At 42.5% G+C, this 26812-nt stretch overlaps 2 protein-coding genes across 9 annotated transcripts; both read left to right on the top strand.

Moving 5' to 3' along the window:
• Window positions 1-6: 6 nt before the first annotated feature.
• Window positions 7-14150, top strand: LOC133662780 (coiled-coil domain-containing protein 171-like). Of its 6 annotated transcripts, XM_062066922.1 has the most exons (22): window positions 7-119; window positions 489-593; window positions 662-848; window positions 921-1062; window positions 2187-2356; window positions 2430-2504; window positions 2589-2710; window positions 8497-8635; window positions 8726-8801; window positions 8867-8964; window positions 9031-9120; window positions 9189-9305; window positions 9432-9599; window positions 9676-9822; window positions 11764-12220; window positions 12293-12546; window positions 12613-12753; window positions 12829-13008; window positions 13084-13229; window positions 13294-13348; window positions 13409-13525; window positions 13624-14150. In XM_062066922.1, the coding sequence occupies exons 2-22, from the start codon at window positions 508-510 to the stop codon at window positions 13768-13770; spliced, it is 3114 nt and encodes a 1037-aa protein (XP_061922906.1). In that variant the 5' UTR covers window positions 7-119; window positions 489-507; the 3' UTR covers window positions 13771-14150. The 6 variants fall into 6 exon arrangements, with proteins under 6 accessions (XP_061922906.1, XP_061922909.1, XP_061922911.1 ...); XM_062066925.1 differs by having other exon boundaries at window positions 665-848; window positions 12613-13008; XM_062066927.1 differs by having other exon boundaries at window positions 8885-8964; window positions 12613-13008.
• A 1034-nt stretch (window positions 14151-15184) lies between these two features.
• On the top strand, window positions 15185-17284 carry LOC133662779 (zinc finger protein basonuclin-2). Of its 3 annotated transcripts, XM_062066921.1 has the most exons (7): window positions 15185-15265; window positions 15351-15493; window positions 15555-15724; window positions 15795-15860; window positions 15932-16132; window positions 16203-16479; window positions 16537-17284. In XM_062066921.1, exons 2-7 carry the CDS (start codon window positions 15352-15354, stop codon window positions 16920-16922), a joined length of 1242 nt encoding a protein of 413 aa, XP_061922905.1. In that variant the 5' UTR covers window positions 15185-15265; window position 15351; the 3' UTR covers window positions 16923-17284. The 3 variants fall into 3 exon arrangements, with proteins under 3 accessions (XP_061922905.1, XP_061922904.1, XP_061922903.1); XM_062066920.1 differs by having other exon boundaries at window positions 15239-15493; window positions 15932-16090; XM_062066919.1 differs by having other exon boundaries at window positions 15239-15493.
• The last annotated feature ends 9528 nt before the right edge of the window (window positions 17285-26812 follow it).

Below are 26812 nucleotides of genomic sequence, written 5' to 3'. Positions count from 1 at the left end.
GAAAAAAGATTATAAAATGATCAGAAGAAAGCGGACAGCCAATCAAAGCTCGATACGGAAATGACGTAAGACACCTAAAGATGGCGTCTGATTCAAACGGCTAGATTTCGTCTTCATCAGTAAGTAAAAACATAAAACAAATGATATTTTCAGAGAGAATTTGTGTTGTTTTAACGATAAAACCCCACACAGTTGTAATGTTGATTTTTTTATCAGTGATTAAAATAAACTTGTTAAGCCAAAGAGGAGGGTTCTTCTGTAAGACTTGACACCCGCGCTGAGATAATATGTTTTTATAGTGTGAATTAAAAAAAACTCCATGATCGGCGCAAAAACGTCCTCTTATCGTGTTCTAAAATGTTTAAGTAAGAGCGTTACTCAAAAAGACTATAATGTACAGTGAACATGGCCGGTAGATTTGTGTTGCTGACTGCTTCCGTGGCAACCAAATAACAACTGTGTGTTTTTATCTTTTTATAATAACAAAGAACAAGCCGGTAGGGAACCATGAAGAATAACCCACTGGAGCAAAGACCACCCAGCCTTGAGAGGGGCGACGCAGTGGAGACTAGGACAACGGCATGCTGCAAGAGGTTTCATCTTAAAATAAATGTCAAAGGAGGAAGACATAGTGGACATGTGCTAAATGTTTGCCAACTAGCAGGAGCAAGGTAGATACACCCCCGCAGCCAGGAGGAGACACGAGTGACAGCAGCGATGCTGGAGGAAGGGGGGCATCCCAGGCAAGGCGGAAGTCAAGTGGCATCCAGCAGACTGGGAGAAGGAGGAGGAGAATCCATCAGCTGGAGAAAGAAAAGCTGGAAATGACATCCGCATACAACCAGCAGGTGGAAAGACAACGAGCTTGTCCTTGCTAGCGACACTAGTCTTTATCATATTTGTGTTTTTGTGTGTTGTAGCTGTGCACGCTGGAGGCGGAACTAGCCCGGCTCAGGTCCTCAGTGGAGCGAGGTGAAGCCCAAAGAACAGAACTTCAGTACCAGCTGGTGGTCAGCCAGAGAGACACTCAACAAGCACGTCATGCTAACACAACACTCACAGGTAGCCAATTGCTTGTATTCTGACACGTGACTTCTTCTTGGAAGAGAAAACCAGTGGTGGTCAACCAAGCTAAGATGGCTGTTGTACAGCTAGCAGCGCCTGAACTATCTGAGTACAAAAGAGGCTTAAATCTTCCTGCAAAAAGCATATACAAGTACAAAAATCTAACTATGCAATGTAATAGATCCCTAAACTTTATCCCAAAAAAATTTGTTGAGTGATATCAAGGATTATCTCTCTGTGGCGTTTCCACACATATCAAACTATCTTGCTCCAGTCACTATTTTACATGACAAAACAGATGTAAACTTGGAAAAGCATGGAGGTCTACAACTTATTTGTGTGTGGCTGGGTCAAGGAAATTGTTATCAAGACTCTCCCATATAAATATGCATTGTTTTTGCTCGGGTAAGGTTGCATTTCATGATTTAACTTCGCATCTACTGCAATGTTTGTTGCTGTTGCACGCGCCGTTTACGTGTAACGTGCTTTTCCCCTTCTTCATCAAAATATAACTGTAGATGTCAACACTGTGTATGTGCTGAAAGCTTCATTTATGATTTTTGATTTTGGTAAAAGCTTAACTCTTAGGTTTTTCTGACATTTGCCTTTTATATAGACTCGCCGAGTTGGTGCTTTTCGAAACACTCGTAGCAAACATGTGTTTAAGAAATACAACTAATATGAAAATGGGAAATAATAAACGTTAAAAGTATATCAAACAAACCTTAAACAAAGTGATCACGGCAAACGCATGCATTTTTCAACTGCTCATTTGGACTAGATTGTGAGCAGCTTTTCTCGTTGCGGTTTATTAAAATCTTTCACTTTTCTACATTTTTTGATGACCTCTCGAGGAACTCTAAAGAAACATTTATCCTTTTCAAGATTTGAACGGTTTGTACAGCCGAAAACAACAGAAGCATAGGGCATTTTTTCTTCGAGAAAGGTTCAATGGCGCCTAGTAACCATTGAAAACAGAGCAAGTTTGACCACCACGCGTATTCATTGGGTGGGACGTGAGGCGGACGTGTCATCAGTAACATCCCAGCATTACAAACATACATTTTAGTGGATGCTACCTACCACCTTGTAACTGTACTTGTGTGTTTGTGTGTGTGCAGATCATGCTGCAGCGATAAAGCAGACTGTCCGGGAGCTGCAGAAGGTTCTGGACATGACTCAGCATGCCAGGAAGGAGGACCAGCATGCTTTGCAACAGGAAGTAGACGAGCGTGACGCGTTGATTGACAGCTTGACTTTAGAGAGTGAACGACTGCATCGCCTCCTGCAGGTCACAGACGCCTGCCCGCACACATACACGCAAACTGTATGACAGGTTTGAATGTGGCTGATGTCGTCTCCAGTGTCAGGAGGAGGCGCTGGAGGTTGGGGAGAGGAGGATGGTGGTGCTACAGAAGGAGCGAGAAAAAGACATGGAGGTGAGCACAAACACGCACACACACATGAATAGACATGCTTTCTTGCACATGCACACACGCTTGTTTCCATTTGTTTGTCCGGAGGCGGCACTTGCAGTGGAGCGGCGTAGCCACCAGGAGGCTCAGTGCAAGCTGGAGCAGCTGCAAGGACAGTTGAGGGAGGCGGAGAGAGAGAGGAGAGAGCAAACTGAGCATGCTCGACAGCGGTGAGAGCATTACACATCCACATTACTAACTTGTAGAGGTGGGAATCTTTGGGCACCTCACGATTCGAATACGATAACGATTCAAAAGCTGCGTTTCGATTAAAAATCGATTATTGATGCATCTTTAAAGGCCTACTGAAATGAATTTTTTTTATTTAAACGGGGAAAGCAGATCCATTCTATGTGTCATACTTGATCATTTCGCGATATTGCCATATTTTTGCTGAAAGGATTTAGTAGAGAACATCGACGATAAAGTTCGCAACTTTTGGTCGCTGATAAAAAAAGCCTTGCCTGTACTGGAAGTAGCGTGACGTCGCAGGTTGAAAGGCTCTTCACATTTCCCCATTGTTTACACCAGCAGCGAGAGCGATTTGGACAGAGAAAGCGACGATTACCCCATTAATTTGAGCGAGGATGAAAGATTCGTGGATGAGTAACGTGAGAGTGAAGGACTAGAGTGCAGTGCAGGACGTATCTTTTTTTCGCTCTGACCGTAACTTAGGTAAAAGGGCTCATTGGATTCCACACTTTCTCCTTTTTCTATTGTGGATCACGGATTTGTATTTTAAACCACCTCGGATACTATATCCTCTTGAAAATGAGAGTCGAGAATGCGAAATGGACATTCACAGTGACTTTTATCTCCACGACAATACATCGGTGAAACACTTTAGCTACGGAGCTAACGTGATAGCATCGTGCTTAAATGCAGATAGAAACAAAAGAAATAAGCCCCTGACTGGAAGGATAGACAGAAAATCAACAATACTACTATCAGGAGACACCGAACCAAACACTGGACCTGTAAATACACGGTTAATGCTGTGTCGCCTGTCGAAGCCTAGCAATGCTGTTGCTAACGACGCCATTGAAGCTAACTTAGCTACGGGACCTCGTCAGAGCTATGATAAAAACATTAGCGCTCAACCCACGCCAGCCCTCATCTGCTCATCAACACCCGTGCTCACCTGCGTTCCAGCGATCGACGGCGCGACGAAGGACTTCACCCAATCATCGATGCGGTCGGCGGCTAGCGTCGGATAGCGCGTCTGCTATCCAAGTCAAAGTCCTCCTGGTTGTGTTGCTGCAGCCAGCCGCTAATACACCGATCCCACCTACAGCTTTCTTCTTTGCAGTCTCCATTGTTCGTTAAACAAATTGCAAAAGATTCACCAACACAGATGTCCAGAATACTGTGGAATTTTGCGATGAAAACAGAGCTTTTTGTATTGGATACAATGGTGTCCGAATACTTCCGTTTCAACCATCGACGTCACGCGCAAACGTCATCATACATAGACGTTTTCAACCGGAAGTTTAGCGGGAAATTTAAAATTGCACTTTATAAGTTAACTCAGCCGTATTGGCATGTGTTGCAATGTTAAGATTTCATCATTGATATATAAACTATCAGACTGCGTGGTCGGTAGTATCAATCAATGTTTATTTATATAGCCCTAAATCACAAAAGTCTCAAAGGGCTGCACAAGCCACAACGACATCCTCGGCACAGAGCCCACACAAGGGACGTCGATGTGAATGACTATGAGAAACCTTGGAGGGGACCGCATATGTGGGTAACCCCCCCTCTAAGTACAGTCCCTAGTGGATCCACATAACAGTGAGAGTCCAGTCCATAGTGGGGCCAGCAGGAGACCATCTCGAGCGGAGACAGGTCAGTAGCGCTGAGACGTCCCCAACCGATGCACAGGCGAGCGGTCCACCCTGGGTCCCAACTCTGGACAGCCAGCATCTCATCCATGGTCACCGGAACCGGAATAACCCGGCGAGGGGGCAAAGGAGAAAAGAAAACAGCAGATCAACTGGTCTAAAAAAGGGGGGTCTATTTAAAGGCTAGAGTATACAAATGAGTTTTAAGATAGGACTTAAATGCTTCTACTGAGGTAGCATCTCTAACTTTTACCGGGAGGGCATTCCATAGTACTGGAGCCCGAACAGAAAACGCTCTATAGCCCGCAGACTTTTTTTGGGCTCTGGGAATCACTAATAAGCCGGAGTTCTTTGAACGCAGATTTCTTGCTGGGACATATGGTACAATACAGTCAGCAAGATAGGCTGGAGCTAGACCGTGTAGTATTTTATACGTAAGTAGTAAAACCTTAAAGTCGCATCTCAAGTGCACAGGAAGCCAGTGCAGGTGAGCCAGTATAGGCGTAATTTGATCAAACTTTCTTGTTCTTGTCAAAAGTCTAGCAGCCGCATTTTGTACCAACTGTAATCTTTTAATGCTAGACATAGGGAGACCCGAAAATAATACGTTACAGTAATCGAGACGAGACGTAACGAACGCATGAATAATGATCTCAGCGTCGCGAGTGGACAAAATGGAACGAATTTTAGCGATATTACGGAGATGAAAGAAGGCCGTTTTAGTAACACTCTTAATGTGTGACTCAAACGAGAGAGTTGGGTCGAAAATAATACCCAGATTCTTTACCGAGTCGGCTTGTGTAATTGTTTGGTTGTCAAATGTTAAAGTGGTATTATTAAATAGATGTCGGTGTTGAGCAGGACCGATAATCAGCATTTCCGTTTTCTTAGCGTTGAGTTGCAAAAAGTTAGCGGACATCCATTGTTTAATTTCATTAAGACACGCAACCAGCTGACTACAATCCGACGTGTTGGTCAGCTTTAGGGGCATGTAGAGTTGGGTGTCATCAGCATAACAGTGAAAGCTAACACCGTATTTGCGTATGATGTCACCTAGCGGCAGCATGTAAATACTAAAGAGTGCAGGGCCAAGAACCGAACCCTGGGGGACTCCGCACGTTACCTTGACATAGTCCGAGGTCACATTGTTATGGGAGACGCACTGCATTCTGTCAGTAAGATAAGAGTTAAACCATGACAAGGCTAAGTCTGACATACCAATACGTGTTTTTATACGCTCTAATAAAATATTATGATCGACGGTATCGAAAGCAGCGCTAAGATCAAGAAGCAACAACATAGATGACGCATCAGAATCCATCGTTGGCAATAGATCATTTGTCATTTTTGCGAGGGCTGTCTCCGTAGAGTGATCTGCCCTGAAACCGGATTGAAAAGGTACACAGAGATTGTTAGACGCTAAGTGTTCATTTAGCAGCTGTGCAACAATTTTTTCGAGGATTTTCGAGATAAACGGAAGTTGGGACACCGGCCGGTAGTTTACCATGAGGTCAGGATCGAGGTTAGGTCTTTTGAGTAGAGAATGAATAACCGCTTTTTTGAATGCTAGGGGAACAGTGCCAGAGGAAAGTGATAAGTTTATAATATTTAGCACTGATGGACCTAATAATACAAAAAGCTCCTTGATAAGTTTCCCAGGAAATGGGTCAAGTAAACATGTTGTTTGTTTTGTCCCATTTACACATCTTAACAATTCCTCTAATGTTATTTCATCAAAGAGAGAGAAACTATTTTGGAGGGCGGTATCCGTCGTATATACAGTCGTATCTGTGTTAATAGAACCCAGTTGTAGCTGGGATGCATTGTCTTTAATCTCCTTTCTAATGACTTAAATTTTCTTATTAAAGAAATTCATAAAGTCATCTGCCGAGTGGGTGGAGCTACTGGGAGGAGTCCCTTGTTGGGTTAGCGATGCTACTGTACTGAACAAAAATTTAGGATCATTTTTGTTGAGGTGGATGAGATTTGAGTAATATTTAGCTTTAGCTAAGGTAAGCATGCGTTTATAAGTTATTAAACTATCACTCCATGCTTGATGGAAAACCTCAAGTTTAGTCGCGCGCCATTTACGTTCCAGCTTTCTACATGATAATTTATGGGCTTTAGTTTCTTCTGTAAACCATGGGGTACGCCTTTTAGGGGCCCTTTTTAGGTTTAGCGGTGCTACACTATCAATGGTGTCGCGCAGGGTGTCGTTAAAGTTGTTAGTGAGGTTATCAATAGAGCCGACATAATTTGGGAATGGTGCCATTACCGAAGAGAGTAGGCCAGCAAGAGTCGTCGTTGTGGCAGCATTAATGTTGAGGCTGCTATAGTAGTTATTATTATTATTAGTTTGTTGACAATGAGTTAGAACTTCGAATTTTATAAGGTAATGATCGGACATTACTTTAGTATACGGGAGTATCGTAACTTTGGAGGTGGTGACACCCCTGACAAGCACTAGATCTATCGTATTACCTTTGCGATGCGTGGGTTCATTTATTATTTGTGTAAGACCACAGCTATCAATTATAGTCTGGAGCGCCACGCACGGAGGGTCCGATGGGGTATTCATATGGATATTAAAGTCCCCCATTATGATTATATTGTCGGCGTGCGTCACTAGATCAGCAACAAACTCTGAGAATTCACTGATAAAGTCCGAATAGGGCCCAGGGGGGCGGTAGATAACAGCCAGGTGGAGAGGCAGCGGTGTGACAAACCTCATAGTGAGCACCTCAAACGAGTTATATTTATTATTTAGGTTAGGTGTAAGATTAAAGTTTTCATTGTATATTAGTGCGACACCCCCTCCCCTTTTAAGAGGACGGGCAACATGTGCATTCGTATAGTTAGGAGGAGATGCCTCACCCAGCGCAAAAAAATCGTCTGGTTTGAGCCAGGTCTCGGCGAGACCAACGACGTCAAGTTTGTTGTCTCTAATGACCTCATTAACTAATAACGTTTTGGAAGATAATGATCTTATGTTTAAAAAGCCCATATTATAGGTAGTGGGCTGTTTTGAGGATTGTTTGTTGAAATTATCCGAAGTAGCAATATTAATAATGTTGCGTTTATTATGCGTAGTGCACTTTAAATAGTTTCGACCATATCTAGGAATTGATACGACGGGAATTTTCAGATTGTTTGCTTGCTGCTGCGATAAACTGAACGCGTCATAGTTAGCCACCTCAGTAGAATGCATGTCTACCTCTGACACAGTCACAACAGAAAAAACATTATGTGAGTTGTGTTTTATTCTAAGAGAATTGCTATGTGTGCAGGGATTATCCAGCCTGGCGCCGGCTAGTTCTAGTTTAAATGACTTCTTACCCGGACACTCCACGCTTCTTTGAGGATTAGCCTTTCGCTTTGTTGTTAGCCCCGCTCGGCATCCCCGCTTCTGCTTCCGCTCACACCGCTTACGTCTCCTCCATTGACGGTCCCCGCTAGTACTTGACTCCGCTGCTACAAAGGCCGCTCGATGTAGCCCACAAAGTATTCCCATGCTAGCGAGGAGGTCCACCGTACATGCATCTTTCAGTCTATAACGACCCGATCTATCCACATCCAGAATTGTCTGTCGGTCGTATGTGATCACAGAGTGTCCACGCTTTGAGCCAGCCATGAAATTGACAGAATTGACGGGTATTTTTGCCAAATCGCTCTACACTCCCAAGAGCGTCTGCAAGCCGCTGCCATCAGGGCGCCGCCATCTTGCCAATAATGTAGTAGTGGGTTTCAGTAGGCCTTTAACTTATGTATATTGATGCATTTTTACATTTCTTCACTTGTAACTTAAAATAAACAATTAGTTTGGAATAAGAAACAGTTAAATTAATTCCCACATTTAATAAATTAATGAAAAGGTGTGCAATACTGGACCATAAGTACCCAATGATAAAGGAGCTGGTCGGATCTCTTGGTGAGGTGGCTTGCTGCAGTCAGACACATTTTAGGACTGTCAGCATTTCATTATTATTGACGATTACTAATCGATTTTATAATCATCCATGTCTGAATTGCCATGCATCTAAAAATCGATTATATCCCCCACCTCTACTAACTTGGATGTACAAATGTACGTGCGTGTGTGTGTGTGTGTTTAGGTTGCAGGCAGAGCACGAACAGTGCAAGTCTGAGCTGAGAGTCGCCTTGGAAACACAAAAGAGAATGACCTTTAAACTCAAAGCAGTGCTCGAGGAGGAGAAGGGAGCACACACCAACACACACCTGCTCTTGAAACAGGTCCCATGCACACAGTCACACACACACCTTGACAGCTGGCAATGCCAAATATTGTCATGGATAACACAAGATTTGATGTCGTGTGTTCAGGCAGTGAAGAGAGAAGCACATTGTCGGAAGGCTCTGGAAGAGATAGAAGAAGCTATCAAACAACACACACATGAAGGTACAATGATGATGTCATCCTTTTAGGCTGCTGAGAAGCAGTGTGACCAGAGTGAGTGTTTACAGGTTGTACTCCAACAAAAGATGATGGGAAACGGAGTCCTGCTGACGTCATGCATCTGCTCAAGTCCACACTTTGCAGACAGGCGCGAGCTGACCACCAGGTGAGTGCGTGTGTGTGCCGTCCGCTTCCTTTACCATGCTTTTGATTTATTGCTTGTTGCTCACAGGTCCAGGATTTGCAGTTAGTGTGTGAAAGGTTACACAAGGAGAAGCAGACGCTCCAAGAGCTGACCGTCGATCAGAAGTGTTGCCTCCAAGTAAATCAAAAGAAACTATTCACTGAGTCGACGCTGCTGGGATGACAACTCATTGTCTTATTCTGCAGGAATCCGGACAGCTGTCACTCAAGTTGCAGGAGGAAGTGGCCCGCCTACGACAGGAAAGCAGTGGTTGGTCCGCAAAGATGGAGGAGCTGGAGAAGTACAAGGAGGAGATGTCAAAGGTCAGCTTGTCTACTTTGACTTTTGCTCTATTGTTTGCTGACACTGCACTTTCTATGTGCGTGTGTGTCGGTGTCTGTGTGTGCATGTGCGTACGTGCGTGTGTGTGGTGTGTGTGTGTGTGTCAGGCCCACCTGTCCTTCCTCTACTCAATTCATCAGCGAATGCTGGTGGGCCGTACAGTTCTCAATGAACCCCCCAGCACGGCAGCAGCTTTCACCAGGACGGAGCTGTGTGATGTCATCAACCAGCAGGTGGAGCTGCTGATTTCCGACATCCAGGAGGCCAAAAACAAGGTTGCGCCTGTTACAATTTTGTTGCAGTCTGCCGAGGTTGTCATCTTGATGTTGGGCCCTTCCCTCCATCTTGCAGGTAGACCGTCTGCAAAGCGTGTGCGAGGAGAAGAGCGCATGCATGCAAGAGCTGCAGCAGAGTCATCAGTGCGTGTTAGCGGCCATGGAGGAGAGGGTGAGGATGCGAGAAGAGACCAAGAACAGCCGACACGCCCACGAGCTGCAGGTAACAAATTTTAACTGGTTTTCTATTTTCTTGTCATGCTTTCTTTAAGCCTCTTTAACGCTGCCCCTTATTTCTTATAAGTATTATACGTCTTCAAAAAGCTTAAAAAAACCATTTCAGGAACAAGCATAACCTTTTTAATCAGGCTTTTTACTGATGATTTAAAAAAAATATTTATTATATTATTTTTAGATTAAGTTAATTTTGGGTAATTCTCCAGTTGAACGCCTCAAAAGTGGCGATTTTCCTCAATCCTCAGTGCCACGTCATGTTTTTTTGTTGCTGTGTTGTTGCTGTGTGTACATTTTTTATTTTTTATTTTTACTCGTGTAAAGCACTTTGTGTTGTAACTTGTAGGGCATGAAACGTGCTATATAAATAGTTTGAGTGATTGATTGATAACAACAGACTTGGTAAACACTAATGTTAGACCAGCTGCAAACATAAACAGGGAAGCAACTCACCTTGGAAGTCTAACTGCAAATGCAAATATGACAAAAATGGTCCTGTTATGTTGGCAATTGTCCAGTGAATGTAAATATTTAGTCCACACCAAGCCTTACATCCTTAAAGACACGCTCTGCTGCACACTTTTATCATTTTAATAGGATACAGTATGCACATTTTTTTCATATTAATGGTCTTAAATCCAATTAGCATGGATGCATTAGCCACGTCGTACCACCACAACTTTGAACTTTTGACTGGCACCTCACTTAACTCAATAGATAACCGTTTAAGCCAGGGGTCCCCAAACTTTTTGACTCGGGGGTCCACATTGGGTTGAAGGATTTCGGCCGGGGCATATATATATATATATATATATATATATATATATATATATATATATATAAAAATCACTACACTAACTTCAAAACTGTCTTAAGGAAAGTTACAGTAACTTTAAGTAAAAATATTATATATATATATATATATATATATATATATATATATATATATATATATATCACTACACTAACTTCAAAACTGTCTTAAGGAAAGTTACAGTAACTTTAAGTAAAAATATTAAGGAAAAAACTGTTTCTTCTTTCTTATTATTTATTCCATACTGTGCTCAACTGTGAGAGTGTGTGTGTGCTGATCGTGTTCAAACAGATGCTTTCACACAAGAACCGCGATCATAATGATTTAGGTCTGCATATAAATGTAATACCAAACTGAAGAGAGATACATAATAAACACATTTTGTGACTTTTACTCAAGTAAATGAGTTTTTTAATCATACAGAAAATACATCTATAACACATTGTAATGAACAAATATTTATTTTATGGTTTTATAATTATTTTTTTTCCCATCATGACAAGTGAGGCACTGCCTTACCTGCCTACCCTAACCGCAAGTCCCTAATACGCACAGAGATTTGCGAATTGTTTTGGTACAATAATACTTCCATAAACACAGATATGCTGTTTGACGGGTGGGCTTTTGTCATTAAAAAAAGGAGGTCCTTCGTCATGCAGCAGCGGAAAAAAAAACAGTCTTGATAAATGATATACTGTACAATATCAGGAAGCCATGGAGATTTGTTTGCATGGTGTTGAGTAGTAAGCCCAAATGGAACACCTGATCTTACCTTTAGAAAAACCTGTGTAAAATACTTCTATCATTTTTACATTTGAAATAGTTTTATGTAAGAAGTCAATCTATGGCCGCATTGTGTTTTTCTGTCCATACCTCCAAAGTAGTTATTTAATTGGTGAAAAAAAATGTTCAGTGTGTTTTTAAACTATTTGTCAGTGTCAGCAGTACTTAAGACATATTTTGACTGTTTCGGACAAAAATTCAGCTTGTTAACTATGAAAATAATATAAAACTATGTGGGTGTTCCACAATTAGAAAAGCTTATTATGCTGTTTTTGTGCATGTTGTTCATATTATAGATTATAAGGATTAGACTACTTACTGTTTCTCTCTCAGGTAAATCACTGTGAGTGCCGCTCGCTTCGGGATCGAGTCAGCTCTTTGACCTTTGACCTGTCACGACTCCACGACTTTCTCTCGCGGAGCCGCAAGAAGTCTTCCTCCTTCCTGTCAGCTTGTGCGCTCCTAGCTGGCGCGGCGGTGAATGCCGAGCTGCGTGTGCGCAATCTCTGCGAGCAGAAGCGTCTTCTGGCCGCACGCTTCGCGGCCAGAGAAGAGCTGGAGCAGGAGCTGAGGCGGTTGGCCGGCGCTCTGGGAGGAGACGAGGACGAAGGAGGTGGGCAGAGGAGGCGAGCAAGAAGACGTTGGAGGAAATACGCTTGCGTGCTATCGGCTGTCAGGCGGTTACGTGCCTTCGCAAAGAGGAGCACGGTGTTATTTCGGGTGGAGAGAGGAAGCGGCAGGCCAGCAGTGTATGTTGCAATGGCAACTTTGATGGGACAAGATGGAAGCAGTAGGTGATGTTTCCATAGCAATGGATGCACATAAATGCCAGTATTGATGAAATGATGACCGTGTGATGCAGATGATGTTGGCTGTGACGGTCGTGACGCCGCATGCGTTCGCTGGCTTCGTTCCAAATCTCTCTCCTCTGCCATCTTGTCCTGCATGGCAGACCTGCAAAGGGCGCTAGCGAGCACCCCTCCAGGTGTGATGTCAGCGGCCCGGTCTGGGTTGTCGCGCCTCCTGGATCAACTTATCACTCCACCAGAATCTGGCCCAGAGATCCTGGATCAGATAAAACTGACCAGACACAGTCAGCCCCTTAGCAGCTTGAAGGTCTCATATTCATTTGAATCAAACCAAAATATTGCAACCTTTGACCTCGCTGCATCCTCCCACTAGACCCTGGTGTCTGGCCTCCAACAGCACTTTCTGCTCTTCAGCCAACGGCTGCACTCTGCCGAAGTGGAGCGGCGGAGCCTGAGGCTTGAGATGGCCCAACTGAGGAAGGCAGAACAACAAAGGGGACCTACCTGCAGGACGGTGAGAACACACACACACACACACACACACACACAGTGCACACAGCAATTCCCAGCATATGTGCACTTGCTCAAGGTCCCAGCGCAGCACTTTCACAGTGTCTGCACAGAGCTCCGCCAGGCACTCAGCAGAGAACAGGAAGCTCAAAACCTTGTTCGGGAACAATCAGCGCAACTCGATGCTCTGCGGCTACGAGTCAATGCGCACGCTGCTGAGCAGGCCAACACCCACCATGCACTCAGCCACATGGCGGAGGTACAGACAAACACATACACACACACACAGCCATGTGCAGCTGAGTATTTTCACGTCCTCATTGTCACGGCGCAGATGTTGGCGGAGGTTCGGCGGCGCCTTAAAGGAAAGGAGCGCTCGCTGAGGGTCCTGGCTAAACGCCTGTTGCGGGCTCAGGAGGAGAAGCGCATCCTGCGAGGGCGTCTGCGACGTGTTGACGAGCAGCTTCAGGACGCTAACAGGTTGCGTAGACCTATTTCCTCCGCACCAAGCTGTCATTCCCTTTCTGTTTGCATCATTGCACAGGCACCAGGATCATGTGATCAACTACGAGAATGCGGCGGGGCAGCACTACAAAGAGGTAAACACACCATCAATGTGACCTTTCCTCCTCTATAACATGCTCAAATCTTCTGCTCAGCTCACAGGCGGTCTCATCCAATCACTTTCTTGTCCGTCAGCTGAGCGCTGTCTACTAACCTCACCCGTCCATCACGTGAAGCCATCTGGAACAGACAGCATCATGGGAGCATGTCAGGTGAGCTCCCACCTACTTCTGAAGGAAAAGTTTTCCTGATCGACCTTAATCTTGGCGCAAAGGGGGAGGAGTTGAAATCAACTTGTGTTCGCTTCCAGGTGTCTGATGTTCAAGCCCAGCCCACTCCTGGCCCGCATCCACACTACCTGCCTCCAAAGGACAGGAAATGTGTGAAGAGAGCAAAGGTTAACACAGGAAGGGAATGTTTTAAAGGTTCGAGAAGTCCCAAGATGCTCTTTTCCTAAATCTTTGAAGCACTTTGAGTGCATGCTTGCAACAAAAGTGACGCATCAGCTCGCCCTTCAGCGAGTGTGCACCTCCTCAAGTCCTCAGGGATCCACGCCTCCAGGGTTTTTGTGTGTGTGTGTGTGTGTGTGTGTGTGTGTGTGTGTGTGTGTGTGTGTGTGTGTGTGTGTGTGTGTGTGTGTGTGTGTGTGTGTGTGTGTGTGTGTGTGTGTGTGTGTGTGTGTGTGTGTGTGTGTGTGTGTGTGTGTGTGTGTGTGTGTGTGTGTGTGTGTGTGTGTGTTTTAAGTCGCACACAACTTGAACAGAACAACTTTTTTGCCTTGATGGCTGCTCATCTGAACAAAAAGGGGTCAATAAACTTAAAAGGACAAACAACAGTCATATTTTCCATGCTTGGCATTTCTTGTGACTGTGTGTGTGCGTGCCCAAGTTAAAAAAGTGCCAACGTGTACATAAAACTGGCTGATGGTGGCATTCCCATTGAGGTTCTGTCACAGATGTTGTCGAAAAAGATTAAGTTAAGTTATTTTCCCTCCCATTAAAAAGTCTCCTTCCTAATCCTCAAACATGAAAGTATCAAATGAATGGATTTTCAGCAGAAAAGTGTCACCAGTAGCCTTCATCGCCACCAAGGCCCTGTGCGTGCGTGTGCATGCATGTGTGTGTGTGGTATACTTGCTCAAAGGCATCAAATGTGTACACTCTTGGATTAAAAGGAATGGCTTATGAGGCATGAGGATGTTGTCCTACTTGTACCTGACACCGACACATGGCGGCGCCGCCAACTTGGACCTGCTACAAAGAGCATCAAGGGGGCGGAGCATGACACACTTCCTCGGCGGCGACGGTGGGCGGGTGCGAACTGAAGTGTGCGTGCGTGTGGATATGTAACTTTGATGGCACAGGCGACGCTAATTTGGCGACAAATGACAGAAAAATGGCCGACGGGGAATAGAAAGCTGTCGCCACTTTGGTTCTACAGCAGTTGATCCTGGGGGTCTTTGGGAAGGGCAAAGGTCACATTCTCATCTTGCTATGCCCCTTTTTGTGAGTCACCTGCCAGAAAAGCTTTTCTAGGTCGTGACTAGTCCAGATTTTGGTGCCGGACCTGATATGATCGCCGTCGAGTGAAGAAGCAATGCGACCTGGTTCTGGAACAAACATTGAGGGTGGAACCAGCGCCAAGGATTCAAACGAGAACACACACACACACACACACCCCCACCACCACCACCACCAGGGCTTTTGGTGGGAAAGTGTGTCAGCCAGCTGAATATCGAGCATCCTTACGGTCCATTTGATGCAGGTGTTCCTATCAAAATGGCCAGGAAATCCTGTCACGTGACATGTCGTCTTTGGTCATTCTTGTCTGACCTTTGACCTTGGCATCAGCAGGAATGTGCGAGGCAGTGGGAGCTAATTCCCTGCAGCCAATCCAGTCTGCCACAGAGGCTTGTGAGGGCGGAGCCTAAGCGGAGTGAAGAATAAAAAAAGGTGCAAGCGAAGTGAAGATGATAGAGAAAGGAAGGAGGCAAGCAGTAATGTTCATGCAGGAAGTAACTTGTCCACTAATCAGCAGGATGACGACGACGTTCCCTCAAGAGGCTCACTGGACGACCTTTAACCTCTGCGCGTGTGCGGTGCCGGGGTGCAGCTGCCGTCGGTATAATGCAAGTTTTGATGTGAGGTCATGTGACTGCGGGCACAGCTGGGCGACACATGGTAAGACTCTACGACCTTTGACCCTGACTAAACGTGACTTGTTCTGACTTTCCTGCTGCAGCCATACGGAAGTTCCGCCCCCTCCCTCCCAGCAGCAGCGGCCCCGTAGAGGCAGTCCTTCCCGGACCGGTTTTGGACCTGAGCTCCCTGGTCCTGTACGGCGCTCAGGCACTTCCTGTGCGACTGAAGATCCTGTTGGACCGCCTCTACAGCGTGCTGTCGCCACAGCAGGTAGGCTCTTGGTGACAACGATGCCCAGCCTTTATTTTGAAAGGAAGTCTTCACCTCCTGTCGTCTGCAGGTAGCTCACATCCTGCGTTCGCTTGGCTGGACTTTGGCCGATTACGTCCGCGGGTACAAGATGCAGGTAAACACAGGCCACGCCCACACGCCACCCTCATCTGTCCAGAACCGCTCCAGAACTTTCTGTGCCAGCAGCGAGGTGACGGGAAGGCGCTGGAGCGATGGTGTATGATGAGCCCCGAAGAAGAGACGCTACTCCTCAAAGAGTTCCTCCGCTTTGGCGAAACGCGACCCGTCGTTGAGTTCATGGTGGCTGTCCAACACCCCTTTCCCAAGAGACGACCCGAGGGGCAGGTGGAGGACGGCTTTTCCCTCCACAGGCCCAGCCTTCCTACTGTGATGACTAAAACCTTGTTTCTTCCTGACTCCAAGACAAACGATGCTGACGATGCTTCTCTCCTTTCAGGATCAGGTGGGCGGAGCCAGATGGGATCAAGACACGCCAGATCCTGAGCGTGACCTCCTGAGGGGCGGGAACAAGCAGGAGAATGCCTCTTCAATCCTTCTGCCCGCTAACTCTTCTTCTTCACTGAATCCTTGCAAAACCTCCTTGTCGTCTTTGCGTCCTCTGCCGTCCTTCTCCTCGGCCTTCCGTGATCTTGCTGCATCCCCTTCCTCCTGCCGTCTCGTTCCCAAGGGGCGGGTCTTGTGTGGCGTCTGCGGAAAAAGTTTCTACGACAGAGGTAGGAACGACACGTTGTCTGTGATCCCCTCAATGTTACCTGTCCTGTCCGTTGCAGGAACGTTGAAGATCCACTACAACGCCGTCCACCTGAAGCTCAAACATGGCTGCACCGTGGCGGGCTGCACAATGGTCTTCAGCTCGCTCCGCAGTCGAAACCGACACAGCGCCAACCCCAACCCGCGGCTCCACCGCGCCGCCGCCAAAGATGTCCGAGACAACTCCGCCCTCAGGTCCCACCGTGTGTCCTTGTCTGGGGCCCCTCATCCCAGCACCATGACAACCGGCCACTCAACTTCCCCACGGGACAACACAGTCGAAAAAGAGCGCACTAGCCTGTCGACCAATCAGCAGCGGCCCTGGGAGTCAGCTGACAACCTGCCCAAGAAGAAACCCAGAAAGTCCAGCATGCCGCTAAAAGTTGAGTGTTGGACATTTCAATAAACGATGACTTGTTGTGTAAAGATAATGTCAATGGCGCCATCTATTGGACAATTGTATATTTTACAACCTATTTATTTATTTATTTATTTCTTGTTTTAATGTCTCTGTCAACTAGAGGGTGGGTTGATGGATGTTTTATAATTATTTTCTACGTTCATTTTCACAAATATGTGTGTGTTGTATTGTTACACCGTTGATATTGTTGTTGTTTACAACCTCGGAAAATAAGTTATTGGACACAGGAGGACTTTGAAGGATTACTATTAGTGTTGGCTGGTTTGGCTTTCCTTTACTTATTTTACATTATTGCCTTCATTTTGATCAAAAAAGGGAATAATTGTACAAAACCCAAAACCAGTGAAGATGGCATGTTGTGTAAATCGTAAATAAAAACAGAATACAATGATTTGCAAATCCTTTTCAACCTATATTCAATTGAATAGACTGCAAAGACAAGATGCTTAACGTTCGAACTGGTAAACTTTCTATTTTTTGCAAATATTAGCTGATTTGGAATTTGATGCTTGCAACATGTTTCAAAAAAGCTGGCACAAATGGCAAAAAAGACTGAGAAAGTTGAGGAATGCTCATCAAACACTTATTTTGGAACATGCCACAGGTGAACAGGCGAATTGGGAACTGGATTCCCGTGATAAGCATTCCATGAAATGCTCAGTCATTCACAAACAAGGATGGGGCGAGGGTCACCACTTTGTGAACAAATGGGTGAGCAAATTGTCGAACAGTTTAATAACAACATTTCTCAACGAGCTATTGCAAGGAATTTAGGGATTTCGCCATCTACGGTCCGTAATAATCAAAAGTTTCAGAGAATCTGGAGAAATCACTGCACGTAAGCGGCAAGGCCGAAAAACAACATTGAATGCCTGTGACCTTCGATCTCTCAGGCGGTACTGCATCAAAACGCGACATAAGTGTGTAAAGAATATCACCACATGGGCCCAGGAACACTTCAGAAAACCACTGTCAGTAACTGCAGTTGGTCGCTACATATGTAAGTGCAAGTTAAAACTATGCAAAGCAAAAGCCATTCATCAACAATACCCAGAAACGCCGCCGGCTTCGCTGGGCCCGAGCTTATCTAAGATGGACTGATGCAAAGTGGAAAAGTGTTTTGTGGTCTGACGAGTCCACATTTCAAATTGTTTTTAGAAACTGTGGACGTTGTGTCCTCCGGATCAAAGAGGAAAATAACCATGCGGATTGTTATAGGCGCAAGGTTCAAAAGCCAGCATCTGTGATGGTATGGGGGTGTATTACTGCCCAAGGCATGGGTAACTTACACATCTGTGAAGAAACCATTAATGCTGATAGGTACATACAGGTTTTGGAGCAACATATGTTGCCATCCAAGCAACGTTATCATGGACGCCCCTGCTTATTTCAGCAAGACAATGCCAAGCCACGTGTTACAACAGTGTGGCTTCATAGTAAAAGAGTGCGGGTACTAGACTGGCCTGCCTACGTGTCTCCCATTGAAAATGTGAGGCGCATTATGAAGCATAAAATTCGACAACGGAGACCCCGGACTGTTAAACAACTTAAGCTGTACATCAAGCAAGAATAGGAAAAAAGATTAAAGGAATTTTTATTTACTTTCCCCAAATATGTAAAAGTATTCATATTCTCTTCATATCACATTATCCTCCTTCCAGCGCTGTTGTTTTTAGGTACTAGAGTTTTTATCCAATCAGAATTCAGATAGCTTATGTTGCCATGCTGTACCAAATCTGCTCGAAGCCTTCAGAATTAACAATGCTAACCTCGTGCCAACATATCTCTCCGACCTCCTTCAGCCTTACTGCCCCACCCGATCCCTAAGATCAGCCGATCAGCTGCTACTGACGGTCCCGGACACAAGGCTGAAGCTTAGAGGTGACAGAGCTTTCGCTGCTGCTGCTCCCAAGCTCTGGAACGACCTACCTCTGAGTGTTAGACAAGCCCCCTCTCTTCCTGTTTTTAAATCTCTCTTAAAAACATACTTTTATTCCATGGCTTTTAACACTGAGTGATATCCATCCTGCAATGGCGCCCCATAATACACCTGCTGTGAACCTGTTTTTATGTTTTTATGTTTTTATATTTTATTTATTTATTTTTTATCGTGTTCTGTTTGTGTTGTGTTGTGTTTGCTCGGTTCTCGTATTATTTTTAACCTGCCCATTGTACAGCACTTTGGCTACCCCTTTGGTAAATTTAAAATGTGCTTTATAAATAAAGTTGATTTTATTTTATTTGAATGCTGGCGTCTGTGCACTGTAAGTGAACGGGGACATACAGTTGACAGACAGTTGCGATAGCCAATCAGATCACAAGTTGTTGTCAGTAAGGCCTTCTAGATGGCCTAAGGCAGATATATATTGTGATGTTATGAGCTAGGTAACACAAAAACTCCATTACCCAGCATGCCACAGTAGTGAAGGGCATGCGCAGTAGACGCATTTAGCCATGCCAGCAGCTGTTTTTGATGAGCACTTTGTGGAGTAAACTTTAAGAAGTCAGCCAACACGCCTTGTCTGCATCTTTTATGATTAGACATGACAACACATGTACAGTATTTGCAAGGCCATTTTCAAGAAGGATATTTAAAGAGAAACTACATCTTGTGAGACAATGTCAGCTCGAATGGGTTCTACAGATTGTGAGTTCAGATATTTTATTTCTTCCTTTTTTCACGTTTAATATGTTTTTTGCAATTTTTGTTTTGACAGTACCACTTGAGATGTGTTTTAATTGCTGATGCGGGTTTATTGATTTTTAAAGGTGCCATAAAATAACCCGTTTTGTACACTGTTGGTGGTGATTCAATGCCCAGTAGTGCGTAAATGTGTTTCTGTATAGTATTTATCCAGCAATGGTCATGTGGTGACATAAATGATGGTATTTTGAGAGGTAATCATTGAAGTCGGACATCGCTGAAGGCTTAGGTTGGAAACGCACGGCTTGCCACTGGTAATCAGTAATGGTATTTGTGGAAAAAGTTAGGGGTTCTTAACATCTTGCTCAATGGCCTGGTGGTTACAGTGTCCGTCCTGAGATCGGTAGATCGTGAGTTCGATCCCCGGCCGAGTCATACCAAAGACTATAAAAATGGGACCCATTGCGACTTGTCCAGGGTGTACACCGCCTTCTGCCCGAATGCAGCTGAGATAGGCTCCAGCGACCCCCAAAGGGACAAGCGGTAGAAAACGGATGGATGGACTTCCCTGCTTGGCACTCAGCATCAAGGGTTGGAATTGGGGGTTAAATCACTAAAATTCTTCTCGAGCGCGGCCACAGCTGCTGCTCACTGCTCCCTTCACCTCCCAGGGGGTGAACAAGGAGATGGGTCAAATGCAGATAACAAATTTCACCACACCTAGTGTGTGTGTGACTATCAGTGGTATTTTAACTTTAACTTATGAGAGTCTAATGTGGTTGACTTCAACACAGAACAACATGAGTGGGTGCAAGGTGCTGACTATTGGTGAGTATAGGGAAAGGAAATGTGATGTTTCAGACGGACACTTATTTTTACACGTTCAAAACGCTGCACAGGCCCACCAGTCTTACACAGCAGAAGTGTGCAAAATTCACGTATAAAAATACGGCCAATCAGGGTTCCTGCAACACACGAATCTGAATACACAGATCCACACATTATTTTTTTACACACACACATCGAAATATGGACAGCTAAGATTTTCTTAACACGCACACAAATTGAAATACAGACACAAATTATAACATGCACACACGGATCTGATTACAAACACACACAGATTAAGATACTGGCACACAAATTAGTCGGATTACAGACGCACAGATTGAGATATGCGTTTGCAAGTAGTTTTACCACAATAATACTTCCATATGTTTTACTGTTTTATACTGTTTTTTGGTTTTCCTCTGAAGCTGTGATCCATTGAAAAAAGTGGAAACAAAACAACAAATACTAATGATTAATATTAAATCTGGTGATTTGATTGTGCATGGGTGCTGTGCCATGTGACAGTGGTTGTGTGCATCCAACAGATGGTGTTGTGGTGTTCTTCAGTGCTTCAGTGCTTTTTGTAAAGTGCTTGTGTACATCCAGCAGGTGGCGCTGTGGTGTTCAGGAGTTTTCTATTGTTAGTGTTTTGTTTTGTTTTTTAGTATTATTACTTTATCTATTAATCTACTATCTATCTATCTATTGTAGCCAGGTGGGAAAAAAAGGAATTGTACAATGTAGTTCCAAGAGAACTCCACTAGAGGTCAGGGTGGCGTCTGTGGTGTGTTTGCAACTTTGCAAAGGGGTAAGACTGCGAAGAAGTGAGAGTTGGATGGAAGCTGAGAAAAAAGAAGTTGTGTGTTTGAGTGAACTCGCAGCTTTCGGAGGTAAATATTCCTAATATATACTTGTTACGCAGTATAACCAATGTTCTGTAGGGAAACTGAAAAGAAAAACAATCTCTACAAACTGTTCATCAAAATACAAACAGAAGAAGTCGAACAAAAATATAAGAAGTACAAAAATAAACTAACTGATATTATAAGAACAAGCAAACGGTTCCATTATTTAAAAAAAACCTATATGAAAACAAAAACAAAATAAAAGGAACTTGGGATGTTTTGAATAGCCTAATCAAACAAGGATATTCAAACTTTATTGATGAAAATGGAGAAGATTATAATATGAGTAATTAGTGAATGAGTTCAATAGCTTTATTTGTAAATGTTGGTCCTAAATTGGCTTTTGATATCCCGGACAATGGAGTTACAAAATCAACTATTGAACAGAATTATTTGTCATTCTTCCTCTCAGCTACAAATGAGCAGGAAGTGACAAACATTGTGCGGACGTGTAAAAGTAAGTGCTCCACTGGCTGCCATGATATCAACATGATATTGGTTCAAAAAGTTATACTGAATATTGTAAAACCCTTAACTTATATATGAAACCTCTCATTCCAGACTGGCTAAAATGAAAATCACTAAGGTAACTCCGCTCTCCAAAAGTGAAAGCAAACATGCTTTTACCAATTACAGATCAATTTGTCTTTTGCCTCAGTTCTCAAAAGTCTTAGAGAAACTATTTAATTCTCGACTTGAATCGTTTCTTGAGAAGCATCATCAATGACGGTATGGCTTTAGGTCCAAACAAACAGCCTCAATGGCGATAACTGAAGTTATTGAAGAAATTACTAATGCACTGGAGCATAAAAGATATGCAGTTGGTAATTTTATTGATCTAAAGAAAGCCTTTGATACCATTAATCATTCAATTCTACTAGATAAAATGGGAAGATATGGAATTAGGGGGCTGGCTGGAGACTGGTTAAAAAGTTATTTAACAGGAAGGGTACAGTTTGTAAAAATTAGTCAATATTTATCAGATACTCTTGGCATTGCTTGTGGTGTACCCCAAGGGTCCGTGCTGAGGCCAAAACTGTTTGTGTATATTAATGATATGTTTAATATATTCAAAGTACTGAAATGTATACTACTTGCAGACGACACAAATATATTCTACAGTAGTGATGACTATAATGAGCTCATAAATACAATAAACAATGAACTAAATATAGTAAAAAAAATGTTTGGAAATCGCAATAAAAAGTCTGAACAGAAAATAAGTATTGATGGTACCCAAATTTAAATCGTAAATGAGAATACATTTTTGGGAGTAATAATTGATAGTAAACTATCATGGAAACCTCATGTCAGACACATTAAAACAAAAATCTCCAAAAGCCTCTCAATTATAAACAAAGCAAAACTATACCTCAATGAAAATGCACTCCGTACTCTATACTGCACCTTGGTACTCCCATACCTTACATATTGTGTTGAAATATGGGGGAATACTTACCACAACCCAATTAATCCTCTGATCATGTTACAGAAAAGAGCAGTGCAGATCATTCACAATGTTGTTTTTTTTTCAAACATAATCTGTTTATGCAATCAAAGTTGCTCAAATTTGATGATCTTGTTAAATATAATACATCATTAATCTTATATCAAGCATTTAACAAATTCTTGCCACCTAATCTACAATGTTTTTTTATAAGACGAGTGCAGGCTCATAACTTGAGAGGCTTTGGATATTTCTCATTGCCGAGAGCTCAAACCACGCATAAACATTAATTGATTAACGTGGAACCCGACTTAAACAAGTTGAAAAACGTATTCGGGTGTTACCATTTAGTGGTCAATTGTACGGAATATGTACTGTACTGTGCAATCTACTAATAAAAGTGTCATGTTTTTGTGTGTCTGTATGCGGAGTAAAACTATGGAACAAACTGGACTTACAACACAAGCAATGCCGAACTATTAATCGATTTAAACTATTATACAAACATTGGGTCTGGTTCAAATATAGAGGCCAGGGTCTTTAATTTGACCTGCTGTTGTACTCTGTTTGAAAATGTTAACATGTGCTCAATGTTTCCTTACCATTATTGCTATGTTGTCTATTACCATTGTTGGCATGTTCTCTATTACCATTGTTGGCATGCTGTCTATTACCATTGTTGGTATTTTGTCTATTACCATTGTTGGTATTTTGTCTATTACCATTGTTGGTATTTTGTCTATTACCATTGTTGGTATATTTCTTCTTCCTACATTGTTGATACAAATTATTGTTACAGTGTAATAATTATTGTTACCTGTGGTAATGCCACTATGATACGACATTTGTATAATCCTTAAAGTAACAGTGAAACTCAATGTATTAATCACTGAATTGAGAACTGGGGGTGGGATTAAATCAATTATCTTCTTCCCACTCCCTTTAAGGCAAAACTGGACCATCATGCTTCATGCTTACATACTGTACATTACCTTTTGCATTTTATTATTTTATATTATTACGTGTTGTCAACCTCGTACTTTTTTTTTTTTATGTCATTGCCTGAAATAAATGAGGAAATTAAATGAAAATTAATGAAATGAAGGGTGGTGGTATTAGTGTCATATGTGTGGCTTTTCGATTTGAGGAATAATTTGGTTACTTTTAGGAAAGAACAAATAGTGGTGATCCTTTCAACAATCTTGCTAGCAAAGCATTTATTGTAACATTTAGTGACATAGGTCGTATTTTTTTTTAGCTACAAAGGATAAATATTCACCGTGTCGTACATGTACTGTATCTTTATGTATCTGTAAATGGGTACCACTTTTGTTGCAGAAACTTGTGTGTAAATTTGTTGCTACTTCGAAGGTCATTCAGGAGATTTTGGACAAATAAGGTAAAAATCTCTTCAAGCGTGTACAGTTCATTGTAAATTGATATTCAAATGTATGCAACAAGGTACTAATAACATGTTCTTGTATGTAATAGGGCAAAAAAGCAACTGCAGTTATTTTATTTGATTGTGTCATACCAAAGTTAAATATAATTTACTTCTGATAGTTTAAGAACATAAGGTGTTTTGTTTAAAGGAAACATCTGCTTTGTAACTTGTGAGAATACCCAGACCTAAACCTTTTATTATTTCATTTATTTAGGATTCAACTACCAAAATTTACCTTTCAGAATAAATTCAATTCAATTCAATTCAAACAACTTTATTAATCCCTCAAGGGGCAATTCAATTTGAGCAGCAGGTTGTCGTGGTTCACAAAGCCTACATGGCTCACAATATATAAAAAGTCAAATACATAAACAATACAACACTCCGAAAAATTTAAAAGTTTAAGAGTCTGAGCGCAGAGGGGAATGATTTGGAAAAGCGATTTGTTTTACACAATGGAAGGGCATAACATCGCCCTGAAGGCAACAGAGAGAATTCCCCCGCAAGGACATGGCTCGGGGAGGCTAAAATGCTCTTTGCTTTTCGGTGGATTTGCTGGTTGCAGAAGAAGTTTAAGTCTCTTAGTTTTACTCCGCTAATCTTAGAGCAAGACTTAACGGTAGGTTGGAGTTCAAATCCCAAATGGGACCCATTACCTCCCTGCTTGGCACTCAGCATCAAGGGTTGGAGTTGGGGTTTAAATCACCAAAATGATTCCCGGGCGCGGCGCCGCTGCTGCCCACTGCTCCCCAAGGGGATGGGTCAAATGCAGAGGACAAATTTCACCACATCTAGTGTGTGTGTGACAATCATTGGTACTTTAATCTTTAATCTTAAAACAATACTAGTCAGGCTGTTTCGGTCTTTAACTGAAAGACAGTGAAACCAACAAGTAAAAGAATAACACATAAGACTCTCAATAAACGTTTGATAAAAACGACAGAGTATAACAGGCCTGACAGAGAAATAATTTTAATTTCCCGAGAAGATGAATTCTCTGTTGTGCTCGCTTCACTATAAAATCGGTGTTCACATCAAACTTGAGCTGGTTGTCAAATTAGGTCCCCAAATATTTATATGATGAAACGAGGTAAACTTTTTTGTTATGTATGATGCACTCCGTAGAATAAACCCACAAGTAGTTTTGTTTCCTGTGCTTGATAACAATTTGGCCGGGCAACATTATTTAAAATTATAATGTCATTATGTTTGAGTTTTTCTTTGCACTGGTCATTGTGTTGATTGTTGCGGCGTAATGTGTGTTGTTGTAGCATTTAGTGTGGTTCAGTGCGTCCCCGAGGTGAACATCCTTAGGATTAGAGGGTAGGTTTCTGAAGAACCCTCCAAAATATTGTAAGCGTAGATATTATTTATCATATCTATTTATAACTAATTTGATTGACAATTGTAAAAAGAAGCACTTTATAAAGTCCTTGTATACTGTTTGTGGTCCTCATGGACATTGAGGACCTCTGTTTCAGAGCTCCTTTTCAAGTTGTGCTAAATGAATGATTGCTTTTTTAAACTGAACAAAGAACTTAGAGAGGGCAGATGTCTGCCAGTCCCAAAATGTAGTCCTTTTTCCTATTTGCGATACTTTCTTAAAGGTATTAAAATCTGCCGATAACTTCTTGAGCTATTTATAGCAGAATGAAAGAAACGCAGTGAAGCTTCTTGTCAGTCATCCACTGTCTTTTTTTCTGTGGTAGGAGGCGGGGACACTCGCACACACACACAGAAGCTTATACTCATAGCACGAATGTAAGGAAACGTAGTAGAAATGATCCAGATCAGCCCCATTTTGGACATTCCTTAAAAGGTCGATAAAAATCAGAACGTAACTTATTTTCAAAAACGGAGTGAACTCTCTTGTCTTTACTTATTTGTTTATTTGTGTGCACACAAACGCATACTATACAATGTAAATTAAAACACATGTGTAGGAAAAGTTAAGATGACCCTAGGTCTTGTAAAGCCACCTCCACCAAAACATCACAATTTATCACAGCAACAAGAATAAAGTCAAATGCAATACATATGCAATACACATACTCATCATAGATCACTCAAGACCAACATAGCCTTCAATTGTTTGTTTTTTTCAATATTAAAACACAGTTGTGGATTGAAGAGCTGGTTTGCTTAGAATATATTCTACTTAAGTCACAACAGTGTCTTGTTGAGTAATTATGTATATCAGAAGAATTTTTAAGAAGTCTTTAAAAATATGGAAAATTGATTGACAAGTAGCACGCCAAAAACTATTAATACATTATGTGTATGTATTCAACTATAATGTAATGTCAACATACAAGAATGATTAATAAAATAACAACCTTTATTCAAAATACCTATAGAATAATAATTTCATCATCTTGCCTTATACAATTTCAGTATGTTGTTTCCAAGTTAATTTTCATCAGCAATAACCAGGCTAATTTTGATGCCATCAAACGAATAATTATATGTATTTTTTATTATATCTTTTGTTTTTCATACTAAAAATCATAGTTATTTTTGTAATATTAAGTGACATTTTATGAAATTTAAACCATTTAGAATGCAGCTGAGATAGACTCCAGCACCCACCGCGACCCTGAAAGG

The sequence above is a fragment of the Entelurus aequoreus genome, linkage group LG12 (genome assembly GCF_033978785.1).
Source record: "Entelurus aequoreus isolate RoL-2023_Sb linkage group LG12, RoL_Eaeq_v1.1, whole genome shotgun sequence".
Taxonomy (NCBI): Eukaryota; Metazoa; Chordata; class Actinopteri; order Syngnathiformes; family Syngnathidae; genus Entelurus; species Entelurus aequoreus.
This window is presented reverse-complemented; position numbering and strand designations above follow the sequence as displayed.

Bases quoted from the DNA above. Each gene is read 5' to 3' on its own strand.
- LOC133662780 (XM_062066923.1), top strand. From the start codon at position 508: ATGAAGAATAACCCACTGGAGCAAAGACCACCCAGCCTTGAGAGGGGC. The intron at 9,306-9,431 runs GTCAGCTTGTCT...TGTGTGTGTCAG, and splicing joins ACAAGGAGGAGATGTCAAAG to GCCCACCTGTCCTTCCTCTA. The intron at 13,230-13,293 runs GTTGCGTAGACC...ATCATTGCACAG, and splicing joins CAGCTTCAGGACGCTAACAG to GCACCAGGATCATGTGATCA.
- LOC133662779 (XM_062066919.1), top strand. From the start codon at position 15,283: ATGATAGAGAAAGGAAGGAGGCAAGCAGTAATGTTCATGCAGGAAGTA. The intron at 15,494-15,554 runs GTAAGACTCTAC...TTCCTGCTGCAG, and splicing joins GCACAGCTGGGCGACACATG to CCATACGGAAGTTCCGCCCC. The intron at 15,861-15,931 runs GTAAACACAGGC...CTGTGCCAGCAG, and splicing joins TCCGCGGGTACAAGATGCAG to CGAGGTGACGGGAAGGCGCT.